This window comes from Pollachius pollachius, assembly GCF_949987615.1.
Source record: "Pollachius pollachius genome assembly, chromosome: 1".
Taxonomy (NCBI): domain Eukaryota; kingdom Metazoa; phylum Chordata; class Actinopteri; order Gadiformes; family Gadidae; genus Pollachius; species Pollachius pollachius.
In genome coordinates this window covers 17,366,240-17,385,290 of record NC_136934.1, presented here as the reverse complement: position 1 = coordinate 17,385,290, position 19,051 = coordinate 17,366,240, and the positions used below count along the sequence as shown (strand labels likewise).

General features: G+C 43.5%; 1 protein-coding gene across 1 annotated transcript in view; it reads left to right on the top strand.

Annotated features, from left to right (window-relative positions):
- Positions 1 to 1,002: 1,002 nt before the first annotated feature.
- The window catches only part of ksr2 (kinase suppressor of ras 2), a gene marked incomplete at both ends in the record, with an annotated part of 82,588 nt that continues 64,539 nt past the window's right edge, over positions 1,003 to 19,051 (top strand). Inside the window, 5 exons of the mRNA XM_079731753.1 lie at positions 1,003 to 1,176; positions 5,491 to 5,631; positions 6,623 to 6,773; positions 16,150 to 16,185; positions 16,836 to 17,337. Of these exons, the coding sequence (XP_079587879.1) occupies positions 1,003 to 1,176; positions 5,491 to 5,631; positions 6,623 to 6,773; positions 16,150 to 16,185; positions 16,836 to 17,337 (1,004 nt within the window). The remainder of the gene's footprint in view (positions 1,177 to 5,490; positions 5,632 to 6,622; positions 6,774 to 16,149; positions 16,186 to 16,835; positions 17,338 to 19,051) is intronic.

Here is a 19,051-nt window from a genome sequence, read left to right as displayed (position 1 = left end):
GCTCATGGAACTACGAATAATATAGTTACATGAGGATGCTCAGGTAACACAAACAGACACTGCAATGTGTTGAGACACAATGCAGGTGACAGCTAGGAAATGTCGTACAAATGTCTCAGGGTAACCACCGGCCTATAGGAGGTGAAAATGTGATGACACCCCAGCATAACATCATTCAGATCCCGTCTGCTTACCTCCCACTCACACATTAAACAGTGCAATGTTTATAATTGTCTGACATACTCGTATGCTATAATTGCTACCAAAAGTTTTAGATCGATCTATACCACTAATATAGGTTTTCATGTACACCTACCTGTTTCACTATGTATATTTGTTTAAATGTGTGATGTAGTATGTATCAAACAATAAGTATGTTAAATGTATGTAGGCCCTATTGCCACTATTATTATTTAATACAAAAGGTAGTTCGGTCGTCTCGCGAGATCAGCGCGTCGCGTTGGTGCTTCTCCCATCCAGCTTCCCTGGGTGATGCGATGCTGTTGCCGTGGATTTGATTGACAGAAATCATGTCGGTGTGGTGGGGTGCTGCTCTGCCACGGGGAACGGGGAGTCCTTGCATGCAATTCACACAGAACCTTTAAAATGAAAAGGCCTCCACAGCGCGAGCTTCTAGCGATACACTGAACTGTTTATTTTTTATCTTTAGGCTATTTATATATTTTTCTTTCCCATATCCACTTACAACGGAGCGACGCTCAATGGATGCTGAGACAAACCGTGTTCAGTTTGTATTTGTGCTCAATCTCTTCATATTGCGGTTGATATAGCATAAAATCAAAGACATCTTTATGAAACCGCAGGAACTACAAGGACTGTTGCAATGGAGTCGCCTAGCTCTCGGCTTAAATCCGCTTTAGAGAGATAAAACACCGCTGGTCGTTTCATGGCGTTTGGCAGGCTGATTTATTTTGTGGGTCTTTCCACATTTGTTTTATAAACAGATTTCAACTGCAGAAACCGCACCGCTGCTCGCAAACTATGGACGAAGAGATGACAAAAAGCGAAGAGCAGCATCTTACTTTGCAAAAAGCCTTGCAGCAGTGCGAGTTGGTGCAGAATATGATCGACATCAGCATTTCCAGTTTGGAAGGTTTACGAACCAAATGTGCCACATCCAACGACTTGACACAACAGGAGATCCGGACGCTAGAGGTAAGCAGCAATCGCGTTGAAAACGACAACATTTTGTAATGCATCCTCACTATGAAAATCAATATGGGTTTGTCACGTCTGCCCGTCTCTGCGAGGCCACGGTGTGCATATTGTGCTGGGCATCTTTTCTTTAATAACATGTGTTAACCCGTGGTCAACTGGGGGGGGGGGGGGGGGGGGGGGCAATGCGTGTGTTACGGTGCATTTCCACGTACAAGCCGTGTACCGTGGTGCGAGGCAGTGTTTTGTGCAGTGTAATAAATCAAGACGCGGGTCTGCAGTGGGCCGTCATCCTGCAGGTGGCGGGAGAAGGTGTTCGCTCCACTCGGCTCTATCACAATGTTCTATCTGCGAGCCTGGCCAAGGCCTAGCAAGCCGTGTTTACAATGAACAGCACCCTCAGGATCCATCTTCGTGTGCCTTTCTTCACACGGCAGCCGCAGAACGGGCCGTATTAGTCTACGAATGCAAAGAGGGGCATAGATTAGGCTACCCTAATCGCTGTCCATTTTTTTGTATTGCTGTGCGTTTAATTGGCCGACAGGGTATTCGGCGAATGTCCTTACCCACGGATATCTGTCGTAGTTGGGATGTGAAACACATACAATCTGAAACCACTAGTAGGATGTTTAGGTAGGCCATAGCCTATAGATAGGTTATAGGTGTGCTTTTCAAACAACACGCAAGCAAGCCAAAGTGTTTTGTACTTAAGGCCGCCTAGGTGTCCTGTCTTATTGGGGTAACCCCCTCCCTCCCTCTCTCTCTCTCTCCCTCACACATTATTTGTGTCCAGGGTAATTCAAAGGTAGGCAAGCCAAAAGTAGCTTGATTATAAAGTATAATAAAGTTTGTTTATTCATTTTATCTTAATGATGCATGGAAATCTGTAATAGTTGTAGTATAGTAGATAACTATATTGTAGTTATGAGGAGATTGTAATATTTAAAAAACAAACATAAACATGCAAGCACCATAGTTTTATAGTATTTAAAATGTGTGTATAGCACATTATACTATATATATAGCAGGCCAACATGTTTACTATAGTAGACCTTCATGTATAATATAGTAATGTAGTCCAAATGTATACTGTAGTATAGTAGGCCTTCATGTATGATATAGTATTGGAGGCCACATGTATACTATATCATAGTAGGCCTAAGAGTATACTTTAGAGCAATAGTATGAGCATGTAATGATCTCCCACTTCAATTTAATTAGAAACATATTCAGGGGTTGACTTGTAAACCTGTTCACATTAGTTTCATGAACTTGGATTTAGCTGCAATAGTGACTGCCCCATATAACTTCCTGGTTTCAAGACCAGATTATAATTTTCCCCAACAGAAATGTGGATGCTTAACCTTCTTTCTATATTCTTGCAATGTGCACATTGTGATACTGGAATGTAAGTTCTCAGACATATTTTTGAGATTCAGTATGTGCGTTGACAAATTTGAAAGAACTGTGTAAGGAAAGTGGCCTCTAGTCCAGTGGTTCCCAATTATCAGTTTTCCTTGAAGCGTCACTGTTGACCACTTCTGGATTGGGATCATTGTGTGCCTTCGCCTTAACTACTGTCTACCCTTCACTATTGTGTAGGGATGTGCTTCAGCAGTTGAGTTATATGAGACTTAACCTATGTACTTCTCTCCTCAGTTGGCTAAAGACATTAGCTAACTTCATTAGTGTGTGTCATATTCAAAACATTTGCTGTTATTAAAATTAAACCACAAATCGGTCGGTCGTTGTAAATCTGAATCGACACAACTATTATTATCACTATAACTATAATTATAAGTAGTAGTGGTATTAGTTGTGGTGAGTGGTTGTCTCTTCTAAGCAAGTTTTCAAGTACCTTCTATGTAAGCAAATCCTAGTTGTACCATGAAACATCTACTTCAGAACCTTGGACAGCAACTGACACCAACTAGCTTCCATCTCTCTTTAGGTTGCTCTTTGTCAACCTGAAGCTTGCTACATAGCAAAAGGAGATCAACACATATTGCACAGGAATGTTTTATGATCTTTGAATAATTTTACATTGACAGTGAAAGGGACTTGTCCTCAATGGGAAGGGAAGGAGAGGAATAGGGTCATAGTAATGAGAGTGAAGAAATAGCATCTTGATAAAAACACAAACTGTGCTTATCATACACACACAAACAAACACACACACATACAAACACGCACACACACACACACATACACACACACACACATACACACACACACGCACACACACACACACACACACACACACACATACACACACGCACACACACACACACACACACACACACACACACACACACACACACGCACACACACACACACACACACACACACACACACACACACACACACACACACACACACACAAACACACACACACACACACACACACACACACACACACACACTGGAGCTGGCCACAGCTACATCAACAGTTTGCATGACACTCTAAAAAGTGAAAAAAAATCATGACAGACAACATGCATACAGATTCCATCTATCCATCATTTAAAAAATATCCATGTGCAATTTTTGTAATTTAAGGATCTTTGAGAGAGCTATGAAAATACTAGAAATAAAAAGACGACAAACCAAATACAAGGTATGTTATACTTTCAATCTATATCAAATGTATGTAGTTGTAAAAAGTTATTGATGTTCAATATATATTGAACTATCAAATTATTCCTCTGATGCTTTGTTGATGGAATAATCTGAGGGACATGCAATGGAGGACCATATTCTCAGGATGGTTGTACTTTGTGCTGTAAGGCGAAGCAGTTCACATTATACCAATATGACTAAGAGAGCTACTGCTGGTGGATGACACACTGAAAATGATTCAGCAGAAACTAAACACTGAATTAAGCGGTCTCAAAACACTTAAAATCAAATCTGTAATTTCAAACAGTTGTAGTGTGTATATGTGTAAAATAATTAGGCGTAGTAGCTAATTGCATATTATCGTATTTAACGTCATATTAACAATGTTCTTAGACCTTTTCAGAGAAGTTTTCAGTTTTTTAATTAAGTGTTTGAAGATACACAGTGATATTCCCTGTCGGGAGGACACAATTTGGCATAGTCATGCTAAATCATGCAAAATCAATGCTAATGTTTTTACACAAACAGGCCCAGCTTCACATTGCATTACATCTACATGAGCTCAAGCATGTTAGTGAGTATGTGTGTATTGCTCTGTCATACACACATAATTAAAGTTAGACTTTTGTGGGAGTGGATGGTGGTTGGAGTATAAACTGATAATAAAACCCAACTAGTGCCAGGGAGCAATGAAAACCCACTTTTATCGATTTAATTTGATGTTGTACAGAATAGTTTCAGAATGTTCTATCTTTTAGATCTGTGATTTAAGTTATTTTTTATTTTATCTCACATTTCTTTTCATTCTATATTGTGTGTAATTATTGTTTTCTGCCCTCACTCCACCTCTGGCATTCTCTTGTTAATGTTTCCCTGCATTGTGATTTCATTGTTTTAAGTATGCTGGTTGAAGCAATCTGTAAACTGTCTTTTTAAAGCTCCTATATAAGCAAGAGAAAGGCATGCAAGGAATATGAAAAGGGCATTAACAATGTAGTATAAGCAGACATGACGATCATCAAGACATCATTGTATTGTCCAGATTTGAACTGTAGTCTTGAGTCTCAGGAACGGCAGTGAGGGGTTTGTGTGGTTCTTCAGAACTTCTGAAAAATTTGCGGTTTGTCCATGTTCCCCACAAAACAGATACATCTATGAACAGGCTCCTTTTTTCATTTATGCCATCACTTAGTTAATCACAAACTTTCAGATTTCGTCCCTCCGCTGCATTTCCTGATTCAGATTTCTTTAATGAATTTGTATATGAACTGCATTTGATGAAATAATGCGTGCATCGATGTACAGGTGGTCTGTTAGGATCCTGTGTTGTTTTTAGTGCAATAGGATCGTTGAATGGAGAGCTTTCTTGTGGGTCAATGACTGTCAAAACTCACAGTCAAACAATTGCTTGTTGTTTCAACAATCATGAGCGCTACAGCCCTGTGCGTTGCCAAATCCTTTTCACTAGTCAGTACTAGTGAATGCTTTACAAACTTAGTAAAACGCCTGACGTGTCAGAAGGTGTCCCTTCGTCTGAGTTGTGGTTGTGGCTCGTGTTCACCCAGTAGAGTCAGGATCCTCTGGGTGAACACCAGCCTATATTTGGATGACCCGAGCCCAGGTTACAGTCATACAGAGCTGTAGCAAGCTGCGTTGCTGGCTAACTGTGCTGCTACGTTGTGTCCCGGTCCCCAGGGGAAGCTGGTGAAGTACTTCAGCCGCCAGCTGTCCTGTAAGAGTAAAGTGGCCTTAGAGGAGCGCAGTGAGGAGCTGGACTGCTTCCCGCGCCTCGGACACTGGTTCCGGATCGTCAACATCAGGAAGGAGATCACACAGGTGGGCCATTCTTCGCTCTGCTACACTCCTATATTATTCTACAGTTGCCCTACCTCTACTACACTTTATATATGATAACGCTTATTATAACAGGTGGGCCATTCTTCGCTCTGCTACACTCCTATATTATTCTACAGTTGCCCTACCTCTACTACACTTTATATATGATAACGCTTATTATTATCACAGGTGGGACATTCCTTGCTCTGCTACACTCCTATATTATTCTACAGTTATCCTACCTCTACTACACTTTATATATGATCACAGTTATTATAACCTTCATATGCTACAGTTCTGTTTCTTCTACTACATTGTATATTATAGCACTTATTACACCCTTTATATGCTACTGTTCTCCCTTTCCTACTACAGTTTATATTAATAGCACTTATTATGCCCCTTTATACACTCCACTTCCGAAAGACACTATGAAGACACGTTAATATTTTCTTTTGTGTATAAATAAAGCACCTTGTAAACTGAAAGTTAAAAAATGAAGATCTCTATAAAGAAATAAATTATTGCACGTTATCTTAACAACATTCAGCATGTGACACTCTTACAGTAATGGTAGAAACTTTAACTTGTCCACCCCAGTTCTGCTGATTTTCCTTCCGGGAAATCAGTGCAGGAAGCAGAAAATCTGTGAATATAACTAATTTTATTGTATTTTGGTCAAATACTTTACAACATTAATCGTTAAGATAACAGTCTAAGTAGCTTTTTTCAACACGTTTAAACTGGACAATGTTAATTGTGGCTCAAGATTATACGGATTGAAAACAAACAATCTGAAACGTGATACGCTTGGGAAAACTTGAATGCTTGTGTACCATGTGTGTTTGTGTTTGCATATACCTGTTTTACCTGCGTGTATGTTTTATGTGTGTGTGTGTGTGTGTGTGTGTGTGTGTGCGTGTGTGCGTGTGTGCGTGTGTGCGTGTGTGTGTGTGTGTGTGTGTGTGTCTCTCTCCGGGGGGTCTACCAGGAGATGAGTCCAGGTGAGGTGACCCTGGAAGGTCTGCTGGGGCTGTCTGAGGAAGAGGTGTGTGAGGCCGTGCAGAAGTTTGGTGCCAACGAAGAGGAGTGTGCCCGGCTCAACGCCTCCCTGTCCTGCCTGAGGAAGGCCCACCAGACAGGTGGGGGTGGTCTCCACTCACACACACGCACCCATATTAATGAATACATGCACACGCACACACAGAAACACATACGCGCACACACACGCACACACACACGCACACACACACACACACATACACACACACACACACACACACACGCACACACACACAGACACACACACGCACACACACACACACACGCACACACAAACAGACACACACACACACAAACACACACACAGACACATAGACAGAAAGACAGACACACGCAGGAACAACATACACGCGCTCGTGCATGCACACACATGCTTTATTCTAGAATTACTTTACACATCTTCTGCTATCCGATATTGACGCAAAGAAGTAGCTCAAGACCTTTGCGGGAAGTCTAAATGTTATTATTATTTGGTCTGTCGTCTTGCAAGCAACATGATTTTTATCCGATGGTTTTAAAAATATAGATCTGTATGTGCAGGTAGGGGTAAGACAGGTCAGGCCGAGGACAGAGGGGATGGAACCAAGAAATGTTCGGGTGGGAGTCAAACCACCTAGAAGCACCAGACTATACTTCTGCAGGAGTCAACACAATTCCTAAACATTATAATTGTTATATTATTATTATTATTGTAATATTAGTGTCTGAAAGTGTCCGCCTGGCAGTAGCACTGGCAGAACTAGCCATCTGTGGCTTGTCCCTATGCAGTTACCAGCATTGTCCCCTAGTGGTCACTCTGAGTGGCTGCAGGCCTACGTTTTCTGATCAGTGTTATTCATTCAACTGTGTGTTGAGTCAACATACTGACTAAAACACTGGGAACATGCGTCTATTTCACTTTGGTGAGCAGTATACCACTGTTTAACTTAACGATGTGAAGTGAAATTATGCCAGCAGAATGTGATGCAGAGTACTTGTTCAACTAGCCTTAGTGGGCGTAGCATTGCCCATAAGTGTGGGCGATATGTTAGTTTAATTAGTGTTAGTTCAATTAGCATCATGGATGCATCAGATTAAGAAAAATCTACCAAGGGGTGGTTGGTTCTGTCTGTCACTTAAAATAATGTGACGTCAGAATGTGACAAACGTGACAAGAACATTTAGTGTAGTCTTTCCTTTCTCTTCTACTGCCACAAGATTAAAAACATAATAAATAGGCCCATATCAGTGAAGAGAATTAGTCATTATTTATTCACTTATTATAATAAGTGAATAAATAATAAAAAATAATAAATAATAAGTGTTATTATTATCACATTAACACTTATTTCATATCAAATTTAAAACTTCTGAATCACTGCCCCATGATTATTTTCTATGGGTTATTTATATGTTAAAAAAAAAAAAAAATTAAAAAGATAAGCATTTAAGAATCAGTCAGCAAAAATCCCTGACTGACGAAATAACACTAGAAACAGGTGAGAAATAAATATATAGTCTAGAGTGACATCTAGTGGAAGAAGATCAGAACTACACTGGAGCCAGGTCAATCATAGTGACACTTATTGAACTAACAAAAAACAGTAATTATGCTAACCATCCATTAAACATGATCTAGGTGTGACCAGTCTTGCAATTTATATGTTGCTCTCACATGCAAATTATCTTTCATCCTTCCTGGCTGACAAAGTCCAGTTTCACCTGCAAACACAACTTTATTGCTTCAGTAGAACAGAGACAATATTTTCATGGTATAAACCGATTTCAAATAATTTACAATATATTATGGATAAATAAAATAACTAGGTCTACAATTAAGAATATTTCCGTTTTGTGCATTTGTATAACAAGGGTATGCATTTTAAGATAATATGTTCTGGTTTGACAAATGGGTTATACAGACAATACAAAAGCATTATTAACAAAATATAATACCTTGGTTGTACAATAAAATCAGATAAAATATACGTTGTAAATCCCATAAGGGAAATTCAGGTAGCAGGATTAAATCCATCCCCCAACAAGACGATGTGATATGACATTTAGAGCGTAATTTAGATTTGTCCCTCTGATAAAATGGATCCTTTAAGATTTGACTGCCTAGTGCAGACATAACACAACGCAAGAGCAGCTACAGCCTATCACTGGTTTAATATAAACTTATAATAATAATAATAATAATAATAATAATAATAATAATAATAATAATAATAATAATAATAATAATAATATAACTTTAGTTAATAAGTTAACTGTTAACACATGTTTATGTCCTTCTTTATGAAGGTGATGTGAGCCAACATGGAAAACAAGCAGTGCTTGTAAGCAACATGGTGTCAGTAAAGACACACAATAAAAATACAATCAACTATTCACTGATCTGATGCGTTTTCTTTCTTATTGATTATGATTTTAACATCAAGTACTAGTTAGCATAACAGTATGATAATTCATACACTGATAATAGTATAGTTATTATATAAACACCTGAATTGATATGTCTGAATTGCATTATAACCAGAGCTGTTATAGGTATTAAATTGGCTTCTGGTATTCGAATAAGGATACATATTGCCCTCTATTGGAATTGCCTTAAAGTGCAGGCATACATGCCTTAGATATGTGGCTGATCGTGATTCAGATTGCCTGATCAGACTGAAATACATTTTGCTTTACTAATGTCTTGAAAGAAATGGATGCCAGAGTGAGCATTCTTCCTGGAGTCTTGAACCAGGCAATGGTTCAGATGCAGAGAGAGGTAGAATTGAGTAGCAGAGAAGTGAGGTTGCAGATTGCAACCAACTGAACACCCAAAGGGTGTTTCTTGGACACTTTTATATAACGCCATAGTGTGGCTGTGTCGAGCTCAGTCTACCAGCGGTTGATTTAGATGTCCGTGTCCAGAGGGTAAAGCTACTGGGACAGTAGAATTTAATATACAACAATGATTATTATACTGCTGTTGTAAACGCGTTCTCTCTAGAGCCACTTGTCTGTTCTGGCCTACTCTAGAAAAATAGTGTTGGCCGATTACAGTGCCTGCTCCCTATGTATATCTAAAGGGCTCTTTCAATGACTCTTATTTTCAGTAGATTAAACTCTTTCTTCTGAATATTATGATCCAACTCTGCCAAGTATGTTTCGCTAAATTTCACTAAATCCTACACACTATACATTTAATTATGGTCGTTTTATGGTATAATTTCCTTGATATATCTCATTGATTATTTTATATGAGAAACCTAGTAAAATGTTTGTGCATATTTAAATAACATCCTACTTTTCGGTGTATAGCCTATATGTAACAAATCAATAATTACATTTCCTTTTCTCTCCTCTTTGTTATAAGTCTCTTATTTATTTCAATAATACGAGCCCAGTAAACAAACAGAAAAGGGAGTAATATATATAGGCAATATCTATATATATATATATAACAAAGCCGCAAGGTGGCGCTGGAAACCATGAATTGCGTTTCGTCCGTGTATCTTTATAATGGTGTAGCTAACAGTTTAACCACATGGGGGCAGTATGGTATCACGGTCTAGCAACACTTTCTTGTTAACACTGTTAATAAACTCAAAGAAAGCAGCCCGTCACACACTAATGAAGTTAAATCTACTACCGTTATACCCCACACCTTTCCAACAAGATTTATTTTTTTTAAAACGGATGATAAATTGCGGTTACCAGAAGAATGGACAGACATTTAACATTGTTAGAGTCTAATCAACAGTTCTCCACAAAAACCCATCAAGGTTTAACATCTCCGTTCTAAAATCACCCAGACCACCCTGTCGCTCGCGCTGCTGAGCTTTCTGGGGTATTGTGTGTGTGTGTGTGGTTGTGCTTGTGTGTGTGTGTGTGCCTGCCTGCCTGCGTGAGTGTATGTGTATGTGTGTGAGTGTGTATGTGAGGTTGTGTGTGTTTGTGTGCCTGCCTGCCTGTAAGTGTGCATGCGTGCATGTGAGTGTGTGTTTTGGTGTGAGTTTGTATGTGTGTGTGTGTGTGTGTGTGTGTGTGCTCCTGCCTGCCTTTCTGTCTCATTGATTTGATTGGAGGGTAGGAGGCGGACAAAGAGACAGACAGCTATCCCCCTGAGGAGTCTGTCCGGCGGTCTTATCCGCCCATGACTCAGTCCAGCTGGGTCTGCTGTGATGCATGCTGGGAACTGGGAAATAGCTGTCGCCCCTGCCGGGGGGAAGTACTACTGACCAGATTAGTGAGCCTCAGGGTCTCTGGACAACACTGCTGTCTCCCCCCTCATTGGGGACGACTTGGACATCGGTGTGTGTATCCTGTCTCTGATCCTTCTCTCTCGCGCTCTCTCTCTCTGTCTCACTCTCTCTCGCACTCTCTGTCTCTGTCTCACTCTCTCTTGCACTCTCTCTCTCTGTCTCACTCTCTCTTGCACTCTCTCTCTGTCTCTCTCTCTCTCTTGCTCTCTCTGTCTCTCTCGCTCTGTCTCTCGCCCTCTCTCTCTCACTCTCTCTCTCTTTCGCTCTACCTCTACGTTTCTCCATCTCTTCATCTCTCCCTCTTTCGAAATCTCCCCCTCTTTCGCCCTCTCTCTCCCTCCACCTGTCTCTGGCTGGCTCTCTGGCGTCTGCCCTCCCCCTCCCCCCCCCCCCCCCCCCCCCCCCAGAGGAACCACTAATGGTCTCTCTATAGAGGGACCTGGCAGGGAGTTGTGTGGCTGCACCGCGGGAACGCCGCACAGGGCGGTCGAGAGGCACTCGCAGCCAGGAGAACAGAGGCCGGCGCTCTACCCAGAGCACAGATCCACAGCAGGGCTTTGGCTTTCAAACCACAAGCGCACAGCCACCTGGCACTGCGTGGGGTCTAGGTCGTGTTCCAGTGCGCATATGCATGTTATCGGCAGGAGTCCTTGTTGTTTTTCGACTGTCTTCTGGTGTGGGGGTTGGGGGGGGCTATACTGGGGTGTTTCCCAGTATAGCAGCGAGAAACATGCGTGCACTCACGTCGGCTGCTGCTCATCAAGGGGTTGCACAGCTCAGCAGGGGGGGGGGGGGGGGCTCTCTCTCCTACCAGGGCTCTCGCTCTGTCTTCGTACGCCCACGCCCCCCACCAGGAGCGAGGAGGTTCTCTCCTTGTCCCCGGATCTATTAATGAGTTATGAGTTATGTTCCATCTCTTCTTCCTCTCCCTCTCTCTCTCTCTCTCTCTCTCTCTCTCTCTCTAGAGGTAAAGGTCTTCCGTGGTCTACGTGCAGCGGTAGAGTTAGCCAGCATGACAGGAAACACATGAGCTATTACTGATTTATGTTAAGAAGCGTCTGCTGTGAGTAACACGAGTTGGGATGGAGCAGCCTGTACAAGGGGACGATGGAATATGTGAATGAGGGGGGATTCACGCAATTAATATGCAGAATGAGAAGAGGGACATTTTTAATGCCCCCTTCCTAAAAAAGTAGGGTTTCATTTTGGACAGGAGTGAAAACCCAGCCAAATGCTGCTGATAAACTGCCGGCTTTTAGGATTGCAATCCACGAGTTGCTGCTGCTGCCGAGAATGAGTCATAGCATCTAGAGGCTGCTGATCGAGGCCCTTCACGCTGCAATGTAGACACACCATGCTTTCTCTCTCTCTGTCTCTCTCTCTCTGCCTTTCTCCTCTCTCTCTGTCTTTCTGTCTCTCTCTTTCTCTGTCACTGTCTCTCCCCGTGTCTCTGTCTTTACACCCTCTCTGTCTCTCTTTCTACCTCGCTGTCTCTCTCTCTCTCTACTTCTCTCTCTCCTCACCTCTCTCTTTCTCTTTCTCTTTCTCTCTCTCTCTCTCTCTCTCTCTCTCTCTCTCTCTCTCTCTCTCTCTCTCTCTCTCTATGTGTCTTTATCTCTCTTTGGGGAGTGTGCATGCCTGCTCACACAAATTGGATCACACAGACGATCTGCTGAAATCCAACCCCTGGTGTGGATTGAGCAGATTGTGTTGATCTTTGCTATAGTGTCTTTCAGGGACGACACTCTTAACACCCACACATCCACAGACGTACCCCCCCAACACACACATACACTTCTGTTTGAGAGTTAAAGGACCGTCCCTGAATGACTTGCATTCGTGGCTAATTGGCTTCAAATGCCATCGGCAAGGAAGAGAGAAAAGGATATAGAGAGAGAGAGAGCGAGGGGGGGGGGGGGGGGGGGGGCTGGCTAGGACATGAAAGAAGAGAGTGGCAGAAAAAAAGGCCAGTGGGAGAGTGACGAAGGGAAGGAGAAGGTGAGAAGAGAGGATGGGCAAGTGAAGGGAGTGGTGGTGGGTTAAAAGGGCAAAGAAAGATTGACCAAAAACAGTTGCGAGGAGATGAAAAAGAGAAGTCAAGACGAAACCCAGGCTTGAGAGAGCGAGAGAGAGACGTAAAGAGCAGGCTCCACAGAGGAAGGAAAGACGCAGAGGCGAAGTGTTGAGCGAGCCCCACGCGAACCTCTTTAAAACCTTGGGTGGGCCTGACCATTCTGTTTGGCTAATTAGCTAAATGTAAACTTTGAGTCCTACTGCTTACGCGGCAACATCGCAGCAGAACCCCCACAACACCTCAGGGAGTTGACTTTGAACATAAGAACATATTAGTGTGTGTTGAGCACAGCCCCTTTCATGCCCTTTTACCAAATCCTGTTTACGTTGGCGGTAAACTAAACAAAGAACCCAACAAGATGGCACCACAGGGGGCCATTTCCATCGCCATTGATCCGCGGAGAGGAACTGGGAGGGAAAAGTGGAGAAGCATTTGCATCGAGCACTGCAGAAGAGCGTCACTCGTAAGGCTGCAGTGTGGCTCTGTTCAGCTTGAAGTGGTCTCGTGGGTGCAGGGATACAGGGGCTCTGCGTGCACATGGATGTGCTGTTCAGCATGCCCCACCTCTGCTCCTGTTGAACCCAGCTATACAGAGGAACAGGGAGGCCGCCATGTAGGCCAATGGTTCCCATCCTCTTGACCGACTGAGGCAGACCTACTTACGCTTGTAGCTCCTCTCCTAACAGGATGTCAATGTTTTTTTCAATAATTAGAAGCAGCATATTTACCAAACAAGGTTAAGGGGTGTGTCATGATGTTTATTTTTTCTATATAAATAATGAGTGGGTAAAACAAGGCTTGACTACTACTATATCATCAATGCATGAAATTAAGAAAGAACTTGAAGCAGAAATGAATGTAGTGGCCCAGTTTTCAGACAGCTAGCAATTATTGAAAGTATACAGCGTAACAGCACACATTATTAGTCATGTAGCCAATGACTCACAGCTACTCATCAAAAAGGCTAGCGTGATCATATGTTCATATTTATTAATGAAATGTAAACATGATGCTAAGCACTCATTCAGATCGGTGAAGTGATAGTGAGCTATTATGTGTGTGATTTTCATACCCTGGAAACCCCCTGATGAGGGGGAAGGACAAAGAATTGTAAGATAACAGGATGTGTGGATCGATACGATTACTGTTGTATGGATTTTTGCAGTTTGCAAGTAGCATACAGTGCTAACGTCGTCCAATCCTTTGCTTTCTTGCTGTGTTTAGTGTTGGTTTGGTGATTGCTAACCACCTCAGAAACAGCTTCTTAGTACCAAGCTGACCCAACTTAAAAGAATGTTTGAGAAACACAAAGGAATAACAACAACAAAACATAAATTCATTCTCCATCTCATATCCGTAGGCAGTGTGTTGTTTAGCTTTCCCTTGTATGAATCCACAGGAGGAAAAACATTCAAAACCATTTTTTTTACTTTGTTGCTATTTTCATAAAGCTGTCGCTAAGAAACAGGCATTCGATAAGTTCATCACGTTTGCTTATAACGTCTGATTTAAAACCAGCTCTCCAGCTTGATGACTTGTCCAAACAGTTAAGAATAAGCAGTCATTGGGTGCATTCACTTTGTTCTCTTCTGGAGAAAGGCTGTTCTCTGCACCATCCCTCACGTGCGACCATTTCCATGTGCCGTGTAATTATTTATGTTTAGTGATTTTCCTCTTTTCATTTTTTAAACCGTTGCAGTTGGAAATGAAGAGTCTGACAGAGCTACCCTGTTCTGGGAGTCTGGCCATCTGTAATGCTCTCTCTCTTTCTGTGCGTCTCCTGATATTAAGTTGCCCATTGCTGATCATTTTGGGGGAGATTTATGTGCAGTCATGCCAATCTGTTATTTATTTATTCATGCTAATTTCTGAGTGGCTTGTTAGAGCTGTCATTCCTGCTGATGAAGGACCCCTAATTTAGCCTCCTCCTCATCCTCCTCTTTGTCCGTCTCCTCGTCTCCCTGCTCTCCATCCCTCTTCCTCACATCCTCTTTTTCCTCCTCCTCTTCCTCACATTCCTCCTCACCATCCTCTTTTTCCTCCTCCTCCTACTTCTTTCCATCCTCCTCTCCATCCTCCGTCTCCTCCTGTCCAACCTCTTCCTCCTCCTCATCATCTTCCTCTGCTCCTTCATCGTCTTCCACTATATCCTCTTCCTTCTCCTCTTCCTGCTGTCCATCCTCTTCCTCCTCATCCTCTTCCTTTTCCTAATCCTTGACCTTCTCTCCATCCTTTACCACATTTGTAGAAGAGACCTCTTGCTTTTCCTCCTCAATTTTCTGGCCTTCTTTAAGGGGGTTTCAGGAGGTCCCAATTCACTGAAGTTGACTTGACTCTGATAGGGCCCTTGGGGTAATACTGAACGACTGAGGATACATGCATAAACAATGCAATTAAATAACAGACCAAAGCCGAACAAGTACAAGTTAGGTTGGGGACAATCAAAGCACACAAAATTGAAACGCACATTCGAAACGGGGGTCTCTACACATTATATGAATCCATGCTTTTATTTTTTATTGTTTTTTAGTGTTTATTTGTTTTCATGTATTTGAAATGAAGATACTAGCAAAACTATGGGTCTAGTCATCCATGTTCTGGTTCAAACGTTTTAGCCAACCTTACACTGTGAGACTCAGAGAATCAGAATTTATTTTTGTACCTTTTGTCTCTGTTGTCGATAGCAGACCTCTTCCTCCTGCTCTGCTTCGTTCCCGTGGTTCTTCTAGACTGTGAAGTCGAAAGTATTAAGTGGTGCGGTGGGAAGCTGTTTGGGGTTTGCATTCCCATGGCTCCAGCAGACGGTTCCTCTATATGCTGGAGATGCACAATAGAAAACCTTGGATTGAAATGTGTCGCTGCTGGAGGACATTCGCTGTTCGGGGACGGCCGCTCTGCGGTAAAATGGACATTCGGAAATGGTTTCCAAGTGTTTGCAGTTGATTTAGTCGGTATGAGATACGTTTGTCTCTCCAGAAGCACCTGGGTCAATTCCACTGTATTTGATTTCTTGTTTGCTGAGGGATCATCGGCAATGTGCAGCGATGATGTCTTTCAGAGGAAACAACAGGTGCAGTTGTGTGCATTCTGTGTCTTTTCCATCAGATCAATAGACCCAACCCCTTTTGTGTCTTCTCTCCACAGAACAACTTGAAGAGGATGCAATGCATAGTAATGGAGGTAAATCACTGTTATACAAGCCCCATTTTCCGAACAAGTCTCTCCCAACTCTTCCAACCCCCCATCCTTCTTCTTTGCGTCTCCATGGCAATCCAGCATTGTTTAATGTTGGTGGAGTACATCACAATTAAGATTGTGATCAATGCATCTACCTCCCTGTGTGTGTGTTTTGACATATATCTTATATTTATTATTTATGCTCATGCTACGACAAAACATCGCTTCATGAAGCAGCAGGACCATAACTTTGCGGTTGACAACACTAACCTTGGTAGTGGCGTGTGGGGCTTCGTCGCTTGCAGTGAATTGCTATTTTTAGTCTGATTGAATATAACAATATTAAAATGGAAATCAACTAATTGGAAATGAGTCATGTTGTTAAGATTTGGATCCCGTAGGTTGATCCCCATGCCATTAATACATAACTTCAGGACCTCATTATTACATTTAACCTCATACAGGACCATGCCATTACGTTTAAACTCATGCAGGGGGAAATCATTACACTAAACCTCATGCCGGGCGGTGTCATGGAAATAGTTGAAAGTAGAACGATTAGTATTATCTGTAGTGAAGAGGTGCTGGCCAGTGAGCGTGCTGGATTGGATCAACGTGCGCCGACGTGTCTTGTTCTGGTTCTTCCGTTCCAGGCAGCCAGGCCAAGCAGGACTGGTCCATCCAGTGGCCCACCTCCGAATCGGGCAAGGAGAACTCCCCGGTGTGCCAGCCGGAGCTGAGCCAGTGGATCCGCTTCCAGCTGTCCCAGAGCCCCAAGGTGCAGTCCAAGTACAACCAGCACGTGTGCCAGAGCCCCCAGGGCCCGGGGCCGTCTCTGTACTCGGACCGACTGACGGTGGACAGCCCCGTCCTGGGTCTCTTCCCATCCCTGGACTGCGGCAACCGCTCCTTGCCCCCGTCGCCCCGCCAGAGGCACTTTTGTCACACGCCTCCCCGGACTCCCCTGGTGGTCAACACCATGACCCCGCCCGGCACGCCCCCCATGCGGCGCCGCAACAAGGTGAAGGCTCCCGGGACGCCCCCTCCACCCAGTCGCAAGCTCATCCACCTGCTGCCCGGCTTCACCGCGCTGCACCGCAGCAAGTCCCACGAGTTCCAGCTGGGAAACCGCCTGGAGGACACCCAGACGCCAAAGTGAGTCCTCTGGTTCTCGTGTGTGTGAGTGTGTGTGTGTGTGTGTGTGTGTATGTGTGAGTGTGTGTGTGTGTGTGTGTGTGTGTGTGGTTAAGTCTCTGCTCTCTGAAGCTAACAGCCCACTCATTCGATTGTTGTTGTTGTTGTATGTGATCGCTGGACAAATGGACTGTGGTTAAGGCTGGGATAACATTACGGTATTGACGTGCAGCAGCAGTGTGCAACCGTTGCTGCTCTATTAAAGTCGGCGCTACATCACAAATACAAACCGCTGTCTGCTCCCAGCGCGGCTTGCTCGGCACGGGGCCACAGAGCGTCTTCTTCAGTCAACACTTCGTTAACATCAACAAGTCCGGAGTTAGATTAAAGGCCCAGCGTTTCCTGCTGTTGTCTGCCCGGTACATAAAGTTCATGCTGCTGCTGGGGCCAGAATCACGTTATCTCCTCCAGAGGATATCAGCACCCATCAAAGCAGGCCCGTGGACATATTTCTGGAAATAGTGCTGGGGGGTTGGAGGGGGGGGTTCTGACCGTCCGTGGCCCGTGTCTGGTGTTATGTTGATCCGATTTAACTGCGGACAGGGCCCACTGTCGACCGGGTAATCAGGAACCAGAACCCCCCTCAGGATAGCAGCTCTCCCGCTGTTAATGCCATTAGAGGACGATAGTGAGCTATCGCTGCTCTGGTGGCCAAGATAATATTTGTGTTCCTTTACGACAAAAACATCTGAGCTCTATTAGTTGTGTGTGAGAGCGTGCGTGTCCATGCATGCTAAGGCGTGTGTGAGAGAGAGTTTGTCTGCCTTGTAAGGAGTGAGTGTGTGTGTGTGTGTGTGTGTGTTCATGGAAAACATTGTGTTTGTGTGTCTGATTGTATGGTAATTAGTGTTTGTGTATGTGTGTGTGTGTGTGTGTGTGTGCGCGCGCGTGCGTGCGTGCGTGCGTGCGTGCGTGCGTGCGTGCGTGCGTGCGTGCGTGCGTGCGTGCGTGCGTGTGTGTGTGTGTGTTTGGGTGGTGAGGAGTGTATGTGTTTGTTTGCCTGCATGGTAAGGAGTGGATCACAGTTAAAGTTAATAGCTGTAAACGGGATTAGAGGATTGATTACCGCTCCCTGAGCGCTGATAGAGCCCAGGCTCAGAGCTGATCCAGTCTAATCAATGGCCGGTGAATGGGAGGATGCCGGGAAATGTTGCTGTCCACGTAGACTCCAGGACTGGCCTTCTGGCTTCTCTCTGGTCCCCCAACACCCCCGGCCGTACATCACATGACAGGGTGGGATGGCTGCAGGATGCGGAAGGGACCCAATTCTCTTCTGGTATGTGTCTCAACAGGAGCTGTATGAATATATAGAAACAGCTATTACAATAACAATGCAAATTGGGTGATGGTGTTATTTCTTCCATAGCAAGCAAACCCTATGAATTTCAAAGCATCAAAAGTGAGTTATTTGAGCGTGAATTGTTATAGGTCTCCAGCGTTGGTAGAATCTCTCCCTGTCTCATAGCTGTTCCATTTAGACTTTCTGTTTGGTTGTTTATGAGGTTATTTTTCGATGAAATCAACACGAAACAAATCCCAATATCAATAACAACCCCAGATATAATAATATAACGGAATATATGTCACAGAACAAAACCCCCAAAAACATTGTGTGAGGGTTTCACGGGTGGCTGCCGCCATACATATTACTACCCCTGTTTTTTTTCTAGTTTCC